Below are 23259 nucleotides of genomic sequence, written 5' to 3' on the forward strand. Positions count from 1 at the left end.
TGTGTGTGTGTGTGTGTGTGTGTGTGTGTGTGTGTGTGTGTGTGTGTGTGTGTGTAAATAACCTGTTTCTAAAATAGAGGAGGTTCTGCGACTTCAAAGTAGAGCTGCAAAATGAGCTGCAGCAATGAAAATGAGGCGGAGGTGCTTTCACACCCACTTCCATTCAAATGTCCAAAAAATGACAAAGAGCTGTTCTCACCAAAGCAAGGGAAGCCTCATTCAATGACAACGGCCTCTGTTTAGACTTTTTATTATGGTTCTCAAAAACCAGCCACAAGTATGATTTTGGGGGGAGGAGATAAAGAAGAGCAGGAAGTGTAAGACAGAAACCATGCAATAAAGTGTATTTGGAATCTCTAGGAATTTAAAAGAAACTAAATGTTTGCCAAACTCTTGTACTCTCTAGACTCTGATATCAGAAATTAATCCCAAAATAAGTACTCATAAGAGTCCTCTCAGAAGTAAGAATGCTACCATTTTAACCTTCTGTATAAATTCAAATTCTTGATATATTTCATTAGCAGAAGTAGTTGGATTCACATAACTTATTATCAAGAAAGATTTTCACTCATTTGTTAAAGAAACAGGTAAAGGAGAACAAAGATGAATAGAGAAGTTGGTATGTCGTCACTCTAGCCTTTTCTTCTCCACCCTCACCCCAGAGCAATCTTTTGGAATGCATTGTATATGACTGTCTCAACTTGTACAAATCTCTCTGCTTCCAGGTGGATATAATCTGTTGGTCAAAGTAATGAACCAAGTCCTCTAGTCACCAGACAACTGTCTGCACAAAAGTCTGTGTCAGCTGTGAGGAACGGAATCCAAAGCCTAAAGACACTAAATTGCTATCTGTAAGAACTTTAGCGTCTGTGCCCTTCAGACATGAAAGCTCAAGAATACATTGCACCATTTGTTAGAGAGACTTGAAACAAGGTTGTCAGGCTGCAAAAGGAAAGAAACCTTGCAGAATGTTTGGGAAAAAAAAAAAGAGGGCATGTTTTATTGTTGTTCTTTGTCTTCACATCAGTCATTTCTTCCCTGCCTCACTCAAGGCTGAACTCTCCCCTGTGACAAAGAAAAATAAGCATATATGTTGAATACAGCAACCCCGACGATGTATGAAATATTCTGACCCAGTGGCCCCCCACCTCCCTGCCTTGAGGGAAAAGGTGTGCATCACCCTGTTCCCCAGGTCCTTCCTTGGTTTCTCAGTCAATCAGCATCAACTTTCCATTCGTGCTGTTGTCGTCCTTGTGGGCTCCACTCTTCTCTTGGTTCTGCTTATTTCACTTTCCACCAGGTCATACAAATCTTCCCAAGTCAGGATCTCTTATATCTGTCATTTCTTGTGGCAGAATATTCCAATATGTTGAGTTTCTTCAGTCTTTCCTCAATTAACAGGCAGCCATTTTGTTTCCATTCTTTAAGCGCTGTCATGAGAATTCTGGAGTACACTGGATCTTTGTTTCTAGTGTGTCCTTGGCCCAGGAGTAGGTGCTAAGGTCAAAGGGCCTTGGCATGAGTCCTTCTCTCTGAGTTCTACACTGACAGCCTCAAATGGTCAGACTACTTTATGGCTCCTCTGGGAGTCAGTGGATCATGGCCTTCTTCCCATAAGCCACCCAAAACTCATCTTTGTTGGTCTACATGGTGTGAGGGGAACTTTCAAATAATCTTATTTGCATTTCAAATCACTATGAAATGAGCTGATTGTGTTGTAAGGCAGCTGGGTGGCACAGTGGATAAAGCAATGGGCCAAGAGTCAGGTAAACCTGAGTTCAAATTCAGCCTTAGTCACTTACTAGCTCTGTGACCCTGGGCAAGTCATTTAACCTTTGTCTGCCTCAGTTGCCTCATCTGTAAAATTGGGATAATAATAGACACCTATATCCCAAGGCTGTTGTGAGAATCAAATGAGATCATATATATATGGTGTTTTACAAACAAGTATTATGTAAATGTAAATGCTAATTATTATAACTCCTAGATGTGGAAACTTTTTTTACCAATGCAAATCAGAACCTTCTCAGCAACATAATTAATAGTCTTAAAAAGAGGTTAAATGACTTTTCCAGGGACATACAGTCAATATGTGTCATAAGTAATTTGATTAGTACAGAACTAAATCTATTTATACATTTGGGTTATATTGTGTGATTTTTGTTATGTTGGCTTGTCCCAACCAAGAACAGTGATTATCTTTCCAATTCCTTAAGTCTCCTATTTGTATAAGGAAATATTTTGTGTTTGTGTTACTCTTGTATAAAATATTTGGGTGTTAACCTACTAAAATACATGTATTTTGCAGATATTCTGAATGGCATTTTTCTCTTTGCTGAAACTTTTAATCACTTCAATTAATTTCTTCATTGAATCTCTGGGGTTTTCTAAGTAAACCTTCAAGTCATTTGCCAAAGGGGATAATGCTATCTCTTTTTTACTGATGTTTATGACTTTCATTTTATTCTCCTGTTGTTAGCATTTCTAGACTTATATCAAATAATAATGAGGAAAGAGGCAGTCTTTGCTTTTTTTTTTTTCTAAATTCTTAGGAGAATGCAGATAAAGCTCCAGAGCTCACAAGCTAAAATCCATTAAGGCATGAAGGAAAAAAAAATTACCTGCTTAGTACAGAGCCAGAGCTGGGGTAGATAGAAGAGAGCCAAACAATGCTAAACTATTATAAGAAACCAAACTCTGAGGCAATAGCCACTCCCTTCTGAGAGTCAGCACTCTCTCACCCGCCCTTGGCTTCAGTTAATACTAACTTAATCACAAAGCTGAACATGCAGCTGCTAAGGCAAGTCAGGCATTCTTCTTCAAGAAAGGGAGGCAACCAACAAACAAGCTAGCAGGGAACTAGTGTCCTGTTTTAGGCCCTTGATCAGCTATGGAAGAAGCTTCTGAGTGTACCAACCTGGCTACAAAAGACCGAGGGGAGGAGGTCCCCAAAAGAAACACTGCAAATGCTGGCATAGAGATTCCTCTAGCAAACAATCTGAAATCCCTTGATGAAGTTATGACTGGAAAAAAGGAAGGAAATGGAAATAATACAAATCTGCAAAACTGTATGTTAGATGGCTATGTTTGAGCTCAGGAACACTTACTCAGAACTATGTGGGACTGACTGGAAAGAATGGACTTTTATTTACATCGACAATACTTGCTAAATTCTTCCTGGAATAAAGCCCATGAAAATCTCTAACTGGAAAGTTAGGACACAGAAGCCTCTGGTTTCCGCATTCTGCCAAATTCAAATGTCAACTTTTCCTTTTAGCTTTGGGGATATCAGACACAAAAAAAGCATTTTAAACAAAGGGCATAAGAGCACGGTTTCTTGGGAAAGGATACAATGGTTGGTATTTCTGCTCAATAAGCCCAACTCACAGCTTAAAGACTCCTACCCTCTAAATTTCATTTTTTATCTGAACAGCCCAAACAGCTACATGTACCTATATACATACCTCACTTTGTAACATATTTAAAGCATTTTATAAACATTAAAGAGCAAAAGAATGTTGACTATTATTATTATTATTGTTAGTTACTGACTATTCCTATCACAGTTTCCAGCCTCAAGTTTAGGGCAATTCATCTATCTGCAATGACTGCTACTATATCCAAAAAATATTCATGTCTGTACAACTCTACTTTTTTTTTTTCTTTTTGGTGAGGCAATCAGGGTGAAGTGACCTGCCCAGGGTCACACAGCTAGTAAGTGTCAAGTGTCTGAGGTCGCATTTGAACTCAGGTCCTTCTGACTCCAGGGCTGGTGCTAACTCTACCTACTTTTTAAAAGGCACAGATTCTAGCTTTCCAAGAGTTAAAGAGTTACCAAATGGAAGACCCAAACCCATAAGCTTATAAATGGAGTACAACTGTGAATAAAGTTGGAATAGCAGACTATAACATTTATTATCTACTATATGCCAGGCACTGTGCTAAGTGCTAGGGATACAAAGAAAAGTAAAAAACAGTCCTTGACCTTGAGGGGCTCACAGAGTAATGGGGGTGACAACATGCTAACAGCTACATAGAAATAAGCTACATACAGAATACATTGGATTTATCAACAGAAGACAGAATAAAGGAAGAAAGGAGAGTAAGTTACCAACTATGCTACTAAGCTCAATGTTTTGTCTTTCCCATTGTACCTAGTGCCTATCCCTTCATTTACCACTAAATTATGACCTGGAGGGCTCAGGTCATCTCCAGAAGCTTTTGATATGCTGACCTCTGGAATAACTCTTAGAGGATACCCAAACTGATGAAAAAGATGCTTAGAGGTGGATGTAATATCACCTCATGACTTCTTGATTGCAAAAATGCCTCAGAAACCTATTACAATTATCATTTCCATTTATAGAAATATGACAAAGTATGTGCATAGTAGGGAATGAACCTGTCATAGGCAACAGTATTCAGCATGAGATCAGAGAATCCAGTTCAGTCAGCCAACAAGCAAATATTAAGCACCTACTATTTGCCAGACACAGGGATAGAAAGAAAGGCAAAAGACAGTCCCTGTTCTTAAGGAGCTAACTAGTTGGGGGAGACAATATGTAAACAACCATATAAAACAATATGTAGAGAGGATAAATTGGAGATAAACAAGAGTGGGCACTAGGAATAAAGGGGATCAGGAAAGTCTTCCTGCAGAAGGTGGGATTTTATCTGGCACTTCAGGAAGGCAGGAGGCAAAGATGAGGAGGGGAAGAATCCCAGCTTAGTTATAAAGCCTGAAAGTTTTTATTACACACATACACAGAGCTAAGAGAAAGCCCATCACAAACATACTTCCTTCAGTTGTATCCTGTTGGTCAGTGTTGGAACACTGCCTTGGGCAAACTGCCCATTCGAGAATGGAAACACTCAATTTATTCAAAAAATGGACGGAAGCTGGTGGGGCCACTGTGAATATGATCAAATGTGCCAGTGCTCTCAGACAGGTTAAGCACGGGAAAGTTCCACTAAATCAAGGGGACAGATCTCCAACCAGGGAACATTTTATGGGAAAGGGTTAATTAGAAAGGTCTGCCAAGACAAATCAAGCAAGTCTTCAGAATTAGCCTGGTATGCAGAAAAAAGGCAAGTAGGGGAAAAAGGAAACAGTTGATTTCTATCTGAAAAAAAATCTTACTAAAACAAAGCAGACACCATTAAACACTGTTGTTTGTGTTCTCAGCTACACCAAATATGCTAAAAGCAAGTTTAATTCAGTATAAACTGAAAACAAGCAAAAAAAAAAAAAAGAAACCAGTTTCTAAGGGGGCTCTTTGGAACTAAGTAGTACAAAGTAATCACAGACATGACTTAGGGAAGATTCAGGAACTGCAGTTCCCTGGAATCTACGAAAAGAAAAAGGCCATATCTCATCTTTCTCTCTGTTTTACAACCTCCAACAAAAATTAAAGATAAAGAAGGTTTCCTTATGACAACCATGGGATTTACTGATCCCACACTAAGGATCTGGGTGCTAGCCAGTCATTTTTTAAAAAAAAGGCTTGCACAAAAATGCTACCTACATACTCGTGGCTGATATTTCAGAAGGGGTGACTGGAGCCAGGCAAGGATAAAGGTGACAGCTTTATGAGGCTAAGGTAAGGAAAGTTAAAGTTAAGTTTTTGAGAGACAAAACTACTTGCTGAGTGCAGCTAGGTGGTGAAGTGGATAGAGCACTGGCCTTAGAGTCAGTAGGACCTGAGTTCAAATCCGGCCTCAGACACTTGACACTAGCTGTGTGACCCTAGGCAAGTCATTTAATCCCAACTGCCTCACCAAAAAAACAAAAACAAAACTGCAATTATTGTGGGATTATCTTTGAGGAGATGGGGATGGGAGAGTGGTATTGAGAGGAAAAAGGTAAAGGCAACTTACAATGTGTGCCCACCTAATTCCCCACCAAAAAAAAAAAAAAAAAAAAGGTTTCTTCTTATTGGGAGTTGCTACTTAATTTGATGCTTTTTATCTCGATCTGTGGTGTGATGGAAATCATTGTCTTCTGACACTGCCATCCTCTGATATAGGTCCACATCACCTCACACCCAGACAACTGCAATAGCCTGTGGTGGGCCTGCTGTCCTCAAGTCTCGCCCCACTCTAATCCATCCTCTGCTGAGCTGCCAAATTGATCTTTCTAAAAAGGCAGCTCTGATTCAATAAAGTCCAGTGACTCCTCCAAGATCTCCAAAATCAAATATAAAATTTCTGCTTGGCATGCAAAGCCTTTCATGAACAACCTGGCCCTAGTCTTCTAACACCTAACTCTCATACTCTGAGCCAATGACATTGGCCTCTTGGCTATTCCCTGAACACAACAGTCCATTTTCCTGTCTCTGGATATTTTCACTGGCTGTCACCCATACTTGGAAATTTCTCCCTCCTCATCTCGGTCTCCTAATATACCTGACTTCCTTCAAGGGTCAACTAAATTCCTACCTTTTTTAAGAAACCTCTTCCAGTCTTCTTTAACCTTAATTCCTCTATGATTATCTTTAACTTATTCTATATGTAACTTTTTTGTACATAGTTGTTTGCACATAGTTTTCCCCATTAAGATGTGTGTGGTCCTTGAGTGCAGGGACTATGTTTTTGCCTTTCTTTGTATACCCACCACTTAGCACAGTGCCAGGCACATAGCAGGCACTCAATAAATTCTTCTGACTGGGCCCCATAGCTTCATTCTACACGTGGACTGTCCTAGATGACTTTAAGTTCCTTCTCTAAATCTATGATCCTTTAACTGGGAAATGTTTAACTGGGTTACCAGAAAGTGAGAGAAATATAAGTAGAAGTGTCCATTGATTATCACTAGCACATTAATGGACCCCTTTAGACTTGCCAGAAGATGAATATCAGTATCCCTAAGGCACTGATTAGGGGAAATCTACCCAAGTTCAAAGCTAGTAATAGAAGTGAGCACAACCAGTATGCTAAGTCCAGAAGTCAAACACTACTTAACTGGACCAGTCATTCCCTTCACCCACCCAAACCCCAAAGAAGACACCAAGAAAGTAAGAACTTTGGAATACCTAAAACTTTCTACATCATGGCATTCTGGAAAGATAAAGCCCAATAAGGGAAAAGGAGGCCAGGCACACCCAGGTTAGCAATCTGTGGTATCTGACCCCGAAGGGAAGGAAGTGTGTTGGGGCTTGTCTGTCTGCTGGAGGAAGGATGACTGGGCATGCAGCAGCTCTGACTGCTGTGACAGACACAACCATTTGGGGTTGAGGGCCTTTCCTTAGACTTGTAAGCTTTAAGTTTACCTGGCAGAAATTCAAAGCCAGGAGCTGAGGTGAGGGTACCTGTGGGAGTGACGTCACCGGACGGAATGATTCAGGCAGATTCCCCATCTGTGTGAGATTATCATCTGTCAACATTTCAACCACTAAAAATGGTAATGGGGATCAAGAATACACAGTTAGGTATCAATTTATGATGTAATAAACCTTGTTTCAAAGGGGGTAGAACAAAGGGGCACAGATTAGATTTAGTTATACAATAGAGAATAGTGGACAGACTACTTGCCTGTGTCCCCTACCTTTTCATTCCCTACTCAGATAAAGTGATGACTTGGGCAGATCTTTGCACAGCACTCTAGGTTTCATTTTTAGGAGCTGTCATGCCACTAACTCAAGGAATCCTGGTGCCTTTCAACTCAGCAGGTACGACCAAGTTCTACAATAGCTGACATTTACACAATGCTTTAAAAATGCTTTATATACATTATTTCATTTGATTCTCACAACCACCTTGGGAGGTAGGTCCTACAAAAGATAAATCCTAAAGAATGTTATTCATCTTGTTAAGAGAAGAAAAATGCCAACCACTTGCTAACAGTAGATATGCCAACCATATACTGAAAATTTCTAGCCGTGTATCAGAAGTTCATGGCTCACAAGCAAAACATTTTAGAGGCAAGCACAAGCGCTATCTCTTTCCTCTGAAACCAGAGTGCTCTACAAAGTTCCTTGATTAAAAATGGAAAGATCTATTATCAATCAGTAAGCATTTTTAAAGCACTTATTATATACCAGGTACTGGGAATACAAAGGCAAAAATAAAACGATACCTGCCCTCAAAAAGCTTACATTTTAGCAAGAAACAATACACACATGCAAAATAATGTACATAAAATACTTTGTAAAACTTAAAGAATTATGTATACAGAATAAATACAAAATAATTACAAGGTGGTTTGGAGAGGGAGGGCACTAACAGGTAAGGTGATCAGGAAAAGAATCATATAGATAAGTAGTATCAAACTCAAATAGTTGAGCTACTAAACAGGATCCCTGTCAGTACATACCAACTTAGAAAACCACATATTAACATTATCTATGTTCTATTATATCTTCATTTTGTTAAATATTTCCCAATTACATTTTAATTTGATTCCCTGCATGTTTGACCCTTCTGATATAGCTGGTAGTGCTGGAGCTGAGTCTTGAAGGAAATAAGGGATTCTCCAAGGTCGAGGTGAGAAGTTCTAGATACTGGGGGTGGTCAGTGCGAATGTGAAGAAATAGATGTGAATATGAGCAAGAAGGCTAATTTAGCTAGACCATAGTGTGGAAAGGAGAATAATGTATAATGAGACTGAAAAGGTAGGCTATATGTAATCATGCCTGGAAGAGCAAGAATTTCTATTTGATCCTAAATGTAAAAAGGAGCCCAGAGTTTTGGAGGGGATTGACATGGTAAGACCTGTGCTTAAGGAAAATCTTTGGCAGCTATATAGAGAACAGAATAAAGAAGGAATAGACACAGAGATCTGTTAGGAGACTACTGACAAAGCTCAGAGGAGAGGTGATGAGACCTAAACTAAGATGGTGGTCATGTAACAGAGAGGGGAAATAGATTTAATGTAATATGGGGGTAGAAATGGCAAGATTTGATAACTGACTAGATATGGGAGATAAGGGAGAGTGAGAATTTGAGCATTACCAGAATGTTGAGAACCTGGGAGACTGGAAAGTGGTCTCAAAGAAATAAGGAAACTCAAAAGATGAGTGGGTTAAGGGGAAAAGATAAATGACCTTCATTTGTAATATACTGAGTTTGAAATGTCCATGGGACATCTAGTTTAAAATGTCTGAAAAGCAATGGTGATTGAAGACTAGAGCTCAGGAGAGAAACTGGGGTGGGATATAGAGATTTTGGAATTATTTGCAGAGAAATGACAATCAAACCTATGACAACTGAGGAGGCCACCAAGTTCAAGAATATAGACAGAAAAGGGTCCAGGACAGAGTGCTGTGGGAATGCCCACAGTTAGGGGGCAAGGTCTCGATGACGATTCAGGAAAAGAAATGAGAATAGACAGGTGGAAGGAGAGCCAGGAATCAGTAGTGACATGAAAACCCAAAGAGGGTATACAAGAGGAAAAAGGGTGGTCAATAGTATCAAATGCTGAAGAAAGGATTCGGTTTAAGAAAAGGTCAACAGATTTGGCAAACGAAATGATTAGTAACTTTGGAAAGAGCCATTTCAGTTAAGTGATAAGGCTGGAAATCAGACTGCAAAGGTCTAAGAGTTAAGTGACAGAAGTAGAGGCAATGAGTGTAGATAGTTTTTCTAAGAGTTTGGCTGTGGAAAAGCTAAGGATGATAACCTGAGGGGATGGGAGGCTCTAATGAAGGTGTTTTGTTTTTTTTTAAATGAAGAAGGAAATGTTTGTAGGCAGCTGGGAACGAACCAATAGATAATAAAGTCTAGAGAAAGAAGAATGATTATGAGGGTCATTTGCTAGAGAAGATGAGAAGGTATGGTGTTAAGAATATGTTTCTCAAATCCAGCCTCAGACATGACACTAGCTGTGTGACTCTGGGCAAGTCACTTAACCCCAAATTCCTCACTGAAAAAAAAAAATAAAAGAAGAACACGTTTCTGAGGGATAGGGATAGGGAGGATGAAATGGGGATGAATAGGGAGATGAAATGACAGGGAATTATGATTGGAAAGTAATGTTAGCTCAGTAATCAAAATGGAACATTTGTGGATGACAGTGAGATCTAGGGAGTGCCTATCTCTATGTGTGGCTGAGATGGAATGAAAAATTTTATCGTGGGATTTGAGAAGTTCGAGGAACATCAACATATGCTGAAATCGCCTACTATAAAGGCAGGAGATGGTATATAGAAGAGAGGAAGTCAGAGAAACTAGGTACTCAAGGATGATCTGGAAGCTAGTGGACAAGAACTGTGATGTGGACTAGGTGACAAATTTTAACAGAGAACTTCAAAGGAAGAGGCTGCTAAACGATGGGAGAGTCTCAAAAGTGTAAGTATGTGTAATGAGTAGTCTAGGCAAAGGGATTAATCTTATACTCTTTACCTATACTCCATTTCCCAAACAAAGAGTTATGCTATGGTCCCAAAGAGTCAGTAACTCCTTCAAGTATGTTTTAATTAACCAATTTGAGGACTCAAAATCCAAGAAGAAAAAGAGATTTTCTAGGAAAGATTTTCCTTAGGTAGGACTGCAACCAACACAAGTATCAAAAACACAACATGAAAGGAAAAGGAGTAGATTTATTACTGGTTGAACATCAGTCTTAATTAACAAGGGAAACATTTCAAGAGTTAATGATTCCTCAGTGAGTAATGGCTGAATTGATTTGGAAAGGTTGGTCCCAAGGCTTAATTACGCCTTAAGTCCCCCCTCCCAGCTTCAGCTTAAGAAGGCCCCTGGAGAAAGGAACTGGGACTACTTCAAGGCTTCAAGGGATACTCTTTTCAGTCTCCTCATCAATTGTGACTGTTGATAGATAGAAGATAAGGAATCATACCTTTTGACCCAGAATGTTCCATACACCTCAAGACAGGCCTAGAAAATACTACATGTCCATACCAAAAACTTTCATGTTTTAAAGTTGTAAGCTCCTTGGAGAGATACTAGACTGCTGAATTCCTAACTCTAAGTCCAGCAGTAGAGGGCTACTCTAGAAGCCCACAGGGTAAAAGAAGATAAATATTCCAAGTTCACAAAGGACAAGTGAATTATTATCTTACCTCCCTCACCTTAAAGATGCCTGAAACAAAAGGCTTAGACAATACCTCTGAATGGAAATAACTGGTAATTTCTCTTCTGATTCAGGTTTTGGATCAAGGCATACCAAAGTGCTCAATTCCATTGTGATGTTTTTATTTCATGGAGGCCTCCCGCAGTGCTTGATGAATGCTTTGGGGATTCCTTCCCCTACACATGGCAAAACTAAAATGGTCCTGAAGTGCTATGAAATTCCATAAACAACTGAAAGGCCTTTCAAAAATCAGCACAAAACAAAGGCACCAGCAGTCTCACCGGGTGGTCTTCACAGCTTCTAATGACATTTTATAAGTCTGAACCCACTTAAACACAGTAACCTAGAAATGGTTTTGCTGAGTAAATATGTAATTCAGAGCTTTGTACACCAAAAGCTGGGTGCCACGGGGAGCCAGGCCTCCTCCTTAATAAGTCTGCAGGAGGTGAGGGCCCACAGGTGTGGAGCACTGCACGAAACCAACCCCATTCACAACATTCCATGTCCTTCCTCTAAGCTTTTGCCTAGGAAGTTCTCCCACTTCTATATTCCTTCCATGCCTCTGCTCGTAGAATTCCTAGCTTCTTCCCACCCCTGGGGAAACCATTCCATATAACTGGCTTGTACTTTGTATGTAACTATGCGTGTATATGTTCCAACCTCCACATGCTCACTCCCTCTCCCACAAAATTCAAGCTCACTGAAAAAAAGAGACTGGATTGTTTTTTGGTCTTGACATGTGCAGCATGCCTAGCTCAATGTCTTGTACACAGTAGTAGCTTAATAAATGTTTCTTGAATTGCATTTAATATGTGTGAACTATTTTCTCCTTTATTTTCTCTCTTGAACAAATAAAAAGGAAAGCAGTTAACTAGATTTATATGCTTCTCATCAGACCATTCAATTATGCTTTTACTCAGTGCCACAAACTTTCCCAGAAATCCTATTTTGCCTTTATAGAAGCTTGCTCCTAGGAAGAGCATTCATTTCTTAGGTCAGTGTCTCAAGTGTGAAATCTCTCCATTGAGGCCTGATCTTCCCACACTCCCAGTCAGTTGGTAAAAGTCCATTCCTTTTTGTTTTCTCCTGGCCATCAATCCATCTATTTGTTTTCAAAGGAAGGGAGTGTCAAGGACAATAAATTAATGGAAATATCTTTATCCACAGGAACTGTGGCAATAGAGAAAAAAATAAACATGGGGAAATGTTACAGGGCAAGCAAGGTAAAATATGGACACACAACCCAGACAGAGGGAGGAGGCAGAAACACAAAGGACATAAAACAAGGTATAAGGCCCTCATGTTATTTTTGAGCTGAGGAACAGGAGTGAGAATCACCATCATTGATTCAGGAATTTTAGGAGAGGACTATCTGAAGACAGTAGTGCCCCTTGCTGTTGAGCAAGTCAAGAACATATATGAGAGGATATACCCTCAGGAGACACCAATAAGAATAACTAAAGACTGAGACCTGGCTGGAGAGCATTTTAACTGAGCGAATGGAATGGCTCTGTTCAACTCTCAATTTTTTAGGAAGCATTCAGGCTTCTCTTGCTTGTAACTCATCTAACAGCCTGAGAATACGCTATCAAATGGAAATCCCAAGTTGTTTTTTTAGGGCCCAACCTCATCCTCCATGGAGCTCCCTGCTGGAGAATATACTATTTATCTATTCTCTAAGACAAAATTTCCAAATGAGAATGAGGATTCAGGGATGATCTTAATCAGAAGTGATACTATAAGCACTCCAAATGAAAGAACGAATCCAATGTCCACAGTATACATGTAGACATAAATCACCAGGCTCTTCTAGTCTTAGGACAGGTTGACTTTATGTACAACTTTGCTTACTTTACCTTCAATAACAAAACTAACATTTATATGGCATTTATAATTTTTCAAAGAGCTTTACATACATAAACTCTTTATTAACATTTCCTCCTTGTAACAAGGCTATGAGTGAGAGTACAGGTATTACCCTCATTTTATGGATGAAGAAAATGTAGGCTCAGAGAAGTTAAGTAATTTGTCCGCGAACATACAGCTTTTATTAGAAGCAAGATTCGAAGCCAGGTCTTTCTAACTCCAAGTACAACAAGAAAGCAAAAGGTAAATAGTTTAAGTGAAATTTGCAAGCCACTGAAAACAACGAATACCTTGGGAAAGACAGCTATTAATGTCATTTTTTTTTTAAAAGTTAAAGATTTAAGGAAGATCATAATGTAGAATTTTTTTAAAGCATATCTGAAAAGTCAAAGTAGGAAAGTTATTGCCACCTTGTGGAAGGGAGGTGTAACAACTCTTAATTTACATTTCTCAGGAAGCTAAATTTTATCAGAAGTAGAAATAAACAGGATGGTTAGGCATGAGATCCAAACCACTAGAAAAAGGTGGCTGTGGTATAAAGAGAGAGAGATAGGGAGAAGGGCTACACTTGCTGGGTGAGGAAACTCTCTCTACCAATGCCGGTCAGCACCTCTGAGCTACCTAGAGCAGAGGTATCAAATACATGGCCTGTGCATGCAGCCTGAGTGGGGCCTGGATCAGATTAAAATGTAATTTGGAAATATTTAACAAAATAAATAAAACCACAAAACAAGAGCTAATATTAATATTGAGCTTTCTAAGTCAATATGCAGGGACCCTTATACAAGGTGTTGTGGTCTCCTTTCTATCAAGTTTGGCACCACTAGCCTAGAGTTCTGAGGTGTTCAGTGACTTCAGGGTCACATCACAAAGCCAGCATGTGACTGAGGAAGGACTTGAACCATCTGCGATCCATTACACCACGCTGCCTCTCCGGGGTAAAGCCGACTCTAAACATTAGCTAAAATAACTCTAAACGTGTTATAAACAAAATATTCATCTGGTAGTCGTGAGGCAGAAGGAGTTAGGGTCACACATCTGTCCGGCTTGGGATATACAGTTAGCAGAGGTTAAGATCAACAAGGAGGTTTTCAACAAGGGGATACTGAACAAGGCCACACTGAAGATGACTCTGGAGCGTAGGCTAGTGCTACCTCGAGTGACAGAGAAAAGCCAGGAGCAGCTGATCTGACACATGTGCACAGAGGTCACAACCACAATACTGCAGATTCTGTGATGCCAGCGCTCTGCTGGCTTCCTTACCGCCAGTATAAAGCCTGCACCGGACACAAGAGTGCCATTACAGACAGTATTCTGCAGGGTCACCTATGCCTTTGACCCCAAGACCAAGCAGGAGAAGGAAACTTGGGTGAACCCTACCTTCACCCTGGATAGTACAGAACAGAAACTACTAATAACCACCAACCATAGGCTCTACTCTGGGGCCCAGTTCCAGCAATGCTTCACTGCCATCCAGCACACTTCCAGATATATCTTTTACCTCCAACTCTTCTTCCCCCAGTGAAAATATTCAAGATCTGAGCTGAAGTAGGGCCCAGACACTTTCTAAGGACACCCAGAGGCTGCATGTTGCAACCAAGTCAGAGAACCGAGGTTGGAATCTTGACTGCTACTTCCTAGTTGCAACACTGGGTACAACACAATTTCTTTGGATCTCAGTTTCCTCCTTTATGAAAGGAGACTGGATTAGGTCCAACTCTAAATACATGATCCCTCTGTTTTTCCCTGGTCAGCATCCCCCTTCTTCAGAAGCCCTTGAAAAAAATTAAAAACCAAATCCCAACAGAAAAGAAATAAAATGAAAATACAAGCACTAAAGCAGATTTATCATCAAGACAGACTTTCCATGTTGATTTTAAGGGTTGCCCTGCCCTAAAACTTCCTTCTTGGCTGATGTCTGAAAAGAGGATAAAACCTTGTATTCCACAATTCAGAGATTCAGTCTAAAAATGCAATGCCTTGTTGAAATAATTCACAAGAAAATTTATCACCAAATAAATCAATGCTATCAGATCTTCTACAACTTTTATATGGAAGAATGGGGGAAGACTCCATGAAAAAATGTCAGTGTTAGCAATATTTTCCTCTCTGATATACTCAAAATGAAACTATGCCTATAGCAATTGTTAAGTATTTAAGTATAAAAAAAAGATCTTCTCAGAATTTGCCGTCTTCTTTTATCTAGGACATGTTCTGTGGCTCCAGATGCCCTGGACTAGCACTTATGGGCTCCATCAATATATTTCAATGCCAAGGGTGGCCCATGGCTGAATTAGTATGGGAAACTGTGGGTTAGCATAGGGTGATATTACCAAAAAGAAGATGGTTTACTATACAGAGAAGAAATCGGTGCAGAAAGGAGAAGCTAGGTTGGTCCTGGTCACCTTTAGCAACACATAGAGAAATCAAGGCAATGAGGTAGTAGGAGAGAGTTCTCCTCCTGGGAACACTGTGGTTGAACCACGCTAGATGGAAAACACTACCATGGGCCGGGCAGAAATTTCTGCCAACCAGGAAGGTGGGAGGAAAAATTACTATACTAGCTAGACACCAAACTGAAATGGCCCTTTTTACAAGGAAAGGTGAATTGATCTCTTTTGGCTAGGATACTTTCTCCAACTATTCTCTGAATCTCTGTGATTCAGATTCAGAGTTGAAGTTTGCCTTTCCCTTGCAAGCACTACTACATCAGACATCTACTTCAGGCATACCCCTCCCACTGCATTATCTGCCACAAGGTTCTATTGTTAACAAACTGCCCTTCATACTCAATTTCTTCCTGATACTTCAATTGATCGTGTACTCAGGGAAACTCAGCTTCTCTTAAGACCCAACATTCTAGACCACCCTCTCCAGTGCTGAATGTACCTCTTCCTGTGCTTCTCAACAAACCAGGCATCAAGAGGGGATGGCAATTCCCTGGTGTTCAGGCCATTTCCAGCCCTCCCACCCCGAATGCCTCCCTGGTCTCACTCGGCAACTTCTCCTTTGGCTCACTCTAGGTAGACCCTAGCTGTTATCTGTCAGCACCCAGGCCATTTTCCCTCCCTTACTGAGGAACTCACCACCTGGCTCTCAGACTTCCTCCATACTTGGGGACTTCACTGTAGATGTGGATATCCCCTTAAACTAATGTGGCCTACCAGTTCATCAACCTCATTAACTCTCATGCTTCACATCTTGACTCCACTTCAGAACCTCACGGGTTCTATGGACAGGGGAAGAGTTCACGACCAAACAAGGAATAGAAAGGATCACAAAAGACAAAATGGACAATCTTGATTAGATAAAATCGAAAAGTTTTTTGTACAAAAAAACCCAGTGCAATTAAGAAAAAAACCAACAAGAAAAAGAGGTAACTAGGAAAAAAATTGCAGCAAGTTTGACTGATAGGGAATCTTTCCCCAAGAAATACAAGGAAATGATTCAAATCTTTAAGCATTCTCCAATTAACAAATGGTTAAAGACTATTAAAAATAGGGAGTTTTCCACAAAAGAAATCCAAGCTATCAATAACCATATGAAAAAATATTCCAAATAACCAATAACCAGAGAAATACAAATTAAAACAATTCTAAAGTTCCACCTCACAAACTATCAGATGGGTAAAATTAACAAGAAAATGGCAAATGTGGGAAAAGTTTCAGGAAAATAGGTACACTGATAACACTGTCGGGGGAGCTGCAAATTGGTATGGCTATTATGGAAGGCGATTTGGAACCACACCCCAAAATGACCAAATTGTACATACCCTTTGACTGAGTGATATAATTACTAGGCCTATACTCCAAAGAAGGTAGTCTTTGATGTTCAGAGGAAAAGGACTCATAGGGGCAAAAATATTTATAGCAGCTCTTTCTGTAACAGCAAAGAACCAGAAATTTAAGGGAGTATAAATTAGGTGGGGAATGAATGAAAAAATTATGGTATATGAATGCAATGGAATACCACCGTTCCATAAGAAATGAAGGAAGGGATGGTTTCAATGAAACTTGGTAAGACTTACGTGAAATGATACAGAGTGAAATGAGTGGAACCAGGAGAACAATTTACACAATTACAAGAACACTGTAGAAACAATTTTGAAAGTCTTAAGAATTCTGTTAAGGCAAGGACCATTCATGATTCCACAAGCCCCATGTTACCAAGCATGCTGCCCATCTCCTGACTTAGAAGTGATGGACTCCAGAGAAGTGCAGAAGGAGAAGTGTTTCGGACATGGTCATTGCAGGATTTTGTTGTTTTTCTTTTTCAATGGTGAGGGAATAAGAGGAAGAGATTTTTGATTTGTTCAAAAAAAAAAAAAAAAAAAGATTTGACAAATCCCATCTTATCAAATCATCCACCTACATAGTTCAGAACTGAAATTCCCCCGACCACAACCTCCTGTCCACATTTCTCCCTGGGCTTCCTCTCTCCTAAACCTAATATTTATCCTCACACAACCCGCAGTCATTCCATTCCATCCATCCTTGCTATGGCCTCACATTCTTCCCTTCACTATCTTTGCTCTTCATAGACTTATGTACACATCTCTCTGATAAAATGTAAGCTCTCTGAGAATAGGCCTTGTCAGCTAGGTGGCGCAGTGGATAGAGCACTGGCCCTGGAGTCAGGAGGACCTGAGTTCAAAGGTGGCCTCAGACACTAGCTGTGTGATCCTGGACAAGTCACTTCACCCCACTGCCTCATTAAAAAGGATAATAATAAATCAACAACAATAATAATGATAATAAATTAATAAAGACTTGTCAATGGAGTTCCATTCTGGAATCACCACCGTCTTAAAGGATGTTTCCAAACTGATGTCCCATGGGCATCTAAGCTCACGAAGAAGACAAGTCTAATTCATTTTTGCATATTCTTCTCACCTAGAACTGTATTTCCCAAGTGTTAGGCAATTGAAAAATTGTGAAAGTGAATTATAATTGTCTTCTTTGGGTTTTAACTTGTTCTAAAGCCATAGCCCAGCCTCCGTAGAGCCCTTTTCTTCCCTGCAAAGGCAGAAGAAGAAATGTTGGCTCTTTTCTTCTTTATCCTGCAACAAACACACAGACTAGTCTGACTTGTGGGAGACTTGAGTATGCACATCTGCTCTGGTACCATCCTCTTCAGTAACATTTTAAGTGAGTATTTCTTGACCTGGGCTCCTCACAAAAGGTGGGATGTTTTAGGGAGACTGAGCTAGCACAGTTATCCTAGATCCCAGCAGATCACTATAAAGCAGGGTTATTTTATTTAACTTTACATGCATGATAGGCACTTCTGGCAGTCTGATGAAGCCTATGGACCCCAAGCCTACAGACCCTTTCTCAGGGTAATGTTTTTAAATGCATAAAATACATAGGATTATAAAGGAAACACATTATATTGAAATATAATCATCAAAATATTTTTTAAAAACAAGTTATCAGGCCCTAAATTAAGAACCCCTGCTATAAAGGATTAAGCTAGTTTGGGCCTCTGTTCTCCCACGTTCTGGCAGTATTGGAAATAGCCTTATACATTGAGACTTCCCCCTTTGTGGTTTCGATATATCGTGGGTCAACATAAGAAATTAAATGGGAGTTTTGCTGAAGCCGTAGACGACACAGAAAAAGTTCAGAAACTCAGAAATGCATAAAATATATGTATAGTATTGTATAATATGAACATATTTTATCTTTTAATACCATAATAATTCAAACTTCTCTGTCACAAAGGGAGGGCCAAAAAATTTTACAGGATTTTCCAGACTGTGGAAACTCCTGAGATAGGGAAGGGATAACTGCAGTCTTTTTCCTTGAGAGAGAAAAAAAAAAGTCTATCCCCTTTCTGTTTCTTAAGCTGCCCCTAGAGAACCCTTTCAGCTGAGGACTTTGCCTCATGCTTCACTGAAAAAAATTACTGTTACTTGGCAAGACTTCTCCCTCCTTCTCTCCTCATCTCACAGCATTCAGACATTTTCTTCCACTATCTCCTCCTTCACTCCAATACTGGGTGAAGGAATGGTCCTTCTCTTTCCCAAGGCCAACCCTTCCACATGAGCCTGATCCCATCTCTTTGAGTTTTCCTCAGCAGATCACTGCCCCTACTTTCATCCTCACTCTCTACTCTTCAACCTCTATTTACTTTCTCCCTATGACCTGCAAACACACTCACGCCTTCCCCATCCTTACTTAATCTGTGCTTGATTCTACCAGCGCCAATAGCTATTGTCCTGTATCACTCTTCTCTTCAGTGGCAGTTTAGCTACTTTGAGAAAGCTATCCACACTAGCAACGAGGGCTTCCAACCTCATCATTCAACAAAACTGCCCTGTCCAAAGTTATCAATGATCTCTAAATTGCCTGATCTAATGGCCTTTTCTTAATCCTTATCCTTATTTCACACAGTTGATCACCTTATCCTCCTGGACACTCTCTCCTCCCAAGGTTTTTGTGACACTGTTCTGTTCTCTCCAGTTCTCCATCTGTCCAGTTGCTCCTCTCAGTCTCCTCTGCTGCATCTTCACCTATGTTATGTCCAAGACTCTGTCCTGATCCCTCTTTTCTTTGCACTCTATAACAGGTAAAGATTCTAAGACTGGGGTCCTTAATCTGGGTCCACGGATAGATTGGGGGGGGTGGCTATCAACTGGAATGGAAAAAAAAAATTACATCTTTATTTTCACTAACCTCTAACTAAAATTGAACATTTTCTTTAATTGTGAATTTTTAAAAAAATCAACATTATAAAAAAGGGTCCATCGGCTACCAGAAGAGTCCAACACACAGGAAAGTTTAAAAGCCCGTGGCTCTCTATCTTACTTAGTGATCTCATCAGCTCCTATGAATTCAGTTGTTTCTATGCATATGATTCCCAGATCAAAATATCCAACCCTCCCCTCCCACCTTTGCTCAAGTCCTGCATCACCAACTGTCTTGATAACTCAAAATAAGCGTCTTAAGCTCAACAAGTCTAAAATAGAACTCATTATCTTTCCCCCTAAATCTTTCCCTGTCCTAAATCTCTGTTACTGCAGGGCACCACCACTGTCATTGTAACCCAGTCCCAAAACCTTGATGGTATCCTTATATTCCTCACTTTCACTCACCCCACCTATCTAATGTTATAATTTCTACCTTCATAACATCTCTCATACATTCCTCTCTGACCACAAAACCACTAACCAAGTTAAGGCCCTTGTCAGCTCTCAGCTGGACCATTACAATAGCCTTCTAAGTGGTCTTCCTACCTCAAGTTTCTCCCTACTCCAATTAATTAGCTGCCAAACTGATTTCCCTAAAATACAGATCTTACCACATCACTTCTATGATCCATGAAGGAGGGGGGAGAGAAAGAAACATTTATTAAGTGCCTATTATGTACCAGGCATCATGCTAAGTATTTTGCAAACATTATCTCATTTGACACTATTCAGCTCTAGTAACTATTACTTCCAGAATCAAATATAAATCCTATTTGATATTTAAAGCTCTTAACAATCTGGCATTCATCCACCCTCCCAGTCTCCTTATATTTCTCTACCTTCTATTCACTCTACATACAATATAGCAATCCTAGCTTTCTTGCTGTTCCTTATACTTGACACTCTAACTGCCTGCTGACTCCACACCTTTTCAATGGTTGTCCCATATGCCTAATATACACTCCTTCCTCACTGCCTTCAAGATGAATCTCATGTATCTAGTTACATGTGTAAATCTATGTACCCAGTTATCTACATGTTGTCTTCCACATTTGAATGTGAGCTCCTTTGGGGCAGGGATTGCTTTTGCCTTTCTCTTTATCCCAGGTATGAGCCACAGTACCTGGCATACAGTAAGCACTTAATAAATGTTTGTATACTGATTGACAAAAGAATGTTTCTCCTCACAAGTTCCCTTTTGCTAATACTCAGAATATCCTTATCCAATAAAAAGTCAAATGAATCCCAGCAAGAGAATCTAAAGAGTTCTAAGAGGAGAAAAGTTTCTGGTGTTATGAATGATTTCAGTGGGAAAAGATAAAGTGTGATGAAACAGTTATGCTTTCAAGAGAATATTCCACAAGGTGGAGGTTTAAAAGCATTTCTCAGAAGTAGTACTAGCAGGATTTATACTTTGCATCTGGTACAGAGGAGTGATAAAATCTCTTTGGTTTGCATATTCTCTTTTAGTGTTTGGCCAGACATCCTATATGAAGGTTGGGTTATGAAGAAAACCAAGATCACTTTGTAACAAGCAGATATTTCTGAAGATTGTTTTTGGAACTTCTAAGCCAGCCAGCTAACAAGTTAATTAATAAGCTGATAAAGTGGTGATAAAGGATAGCTGATTTACTCCACAGTTTAAGGTTAAACACTTCTGTAAGCTATTTTCTGCAGGCTTCTCTTTGGTGTCTAAGAATTTTGATATGTGACTCTTAGCCAACGCCAAGCTGCTGAACACAGAGGATACACAACCTAGAGTTATCATCTTTATAAGGGATCCTAGAAATATGCTCCCTGGCAGATAACTTAACCACTAGATAACTTTTGCCCTATTCTATGGCCACAAACCCCAAGGAGAGCATATTTCGGGATGGTTTGCTGGACTAAGACTGGAACTCTCTAAGCTCTGTGCTATTCAACTCTGATTCAGAAGCCAAGGCTGGAAGTCCAAATTGTTCCAAGGCTTATTCTTGGCCCCTAGGTGGAACTAGTGTTCTTACCAAACAAGTTAAACCAATTTTGTCCCAAAGTATTTATAAGTCCTTCTACTGTATATGTTAGTGGGGCAAAACACTGCTCAGACACTGAGCCATAATGTTAGCTTTGTTTATATCCAGCCACCCCGCCACAGCAAACACCAAATACCTTTAGGTCATCAGCCTCAGGTTTTTCAGTCTCTGAATCGTCATCTTCCTACAAGACAAGAATTTACAGGATTAAGCTTAAAAGAGCGGGCCTGGTGGTTCCCACATGCATAACAAGGGGCTGGAGGTGAGCAGCCCAGTTACCCAGCCTGAGTCTCCCCACCAATAACTGTCCCTCCCCTACTACATGACCCAAAGCTAAATAAAGAAGAGAAGACAGAGAGATACTCAAAAATAAGAACATCAGTATCTGAAGGCCCACAGAGATAGCTCAGAGATGTAAGTCCATGTTACCATAGAAACACCCAAGAGATTCAAAACTACATACATAAAATGAAGAGAAGCTGAAAGATGCTTTGGAAAGGCACAAAACCTGGCCCACTAAGTAAAACTAGCTTTGAATTATCTAGGAAACTTAAATTATTTCTAAAAGTTCAAGAAGCTACTTATAATTTTGTGTCCTAGTTCTTACAAAAATACATTCAACTTGGGCCTACCATAACATCTTTCATTGCAAAATTGTCGTGGGATCCACATACAGTTAAATTCCAACACCTCAATCAACTAAAAAAACAGCAACACAAGATGCAGGAAGTCTGAGGCATAGAATGGCTATGTTACATCAACAATCAACGGCAGAACCAAAAGTTCACACCCCAATCTCCTGCCTCCTTGTTTGGTGATCGCTCTCCTTTCTACATAGGTCCATCACTGATTCAACCTACTTAGTTTTGTTCCACAAGAGAAGAACCATACAGAAACAGCCATGTAGGCAGGACACAGTTCCAAGCATGTACCAATAACACAAATACAAAGTGACCAGTTGTCAGACATACATCCAAGGGCTCAGCCAGTGATATGGTTTTCATAGATCAGTAACAACACACAATACACCTCTTGGGTCAGCACAGTGGCTGCTTCAATTCCCACCAAAAAGAGGATGCTCCCAGCACACATAGCAAAGAATACCAGCTAAATGCTTGGACAAAATCCACAAGGCTTCCCCTAAACTTGCTTTCTTCAGTCAGAGCCACACTTTGCAAAAAATCTTAGACAAAGACAATAACCCGGGTGTTGAGACAAATACTACACAAGAGGACTTTAACAAACTAAACTCTCATTAACATTTGCCAACTGGTCTTTAAGATGCCTATAAACAAAGGGATTTTACTTTAATACAAATACTTAAAAATAGATGGCATAGCACCAATCTCCAGGAGCTTTTTTTATTTAAAAAAAAATCATGTCTATTGGAGATACATATCCAAATACAATTACATCCGGTAATGTCCATGTTCAGACCAGAAAAATGATTGGCTTTTACCGGCAAAAACAAAAAGAAAACTACAAGCAAATGAATATGGTACAATGATTACAAAATAGCTGTTAGTTAAGCAAATACCTACTTGAGGAGAGTAGAAAACAACATGCAGCACTTTACAACTACAGACAACTCTTGATTATCAGGACAAATGGGAAAAAGGAAAGAATTTGAAGGGGAGAGCCAAATGCAGCAGATAATGCAAATT

The 23259-nt window shown here is 39.8% G+C and overlaps 1 protein-coding gene across 1 annotated transcript in view; it reads right to left on the reverse strand.

Moving 5' to 3' along the window:
- SAP30BP (SAP30 binding protein) overlaps positions 1–23259 on the reverse strand; it is a 42918-nt gene that overhangs the window by 17283 nt on the left and 2376 nt on the right. The window contains exon 3 of the mRNA XM_027873011.1: positions 21732–21779. Coding sequence (XP_027728812.1) covers positions 21732–21779 — 48 coding nt within the window. The remainder of the gene's footprint in view (positions 1–21731; positions 21780–23259) is intronic.

This window comes from Vombatus ursinus, unplaced genomic scaffold, assembly GCF_900497805.2.
Source record: "Vombatus ursinus unplaced genomic scaffold, bare-nosed wombat genome assembly UNPS02014801.1, whole genome shotgun sequence".
Taxonomy (NCBI): Eukaryota; Metazoa; Chordata; class Mammalia; order Diprotodontia; family Vombatidae; genus Vombatus; species Vombatus ursinus.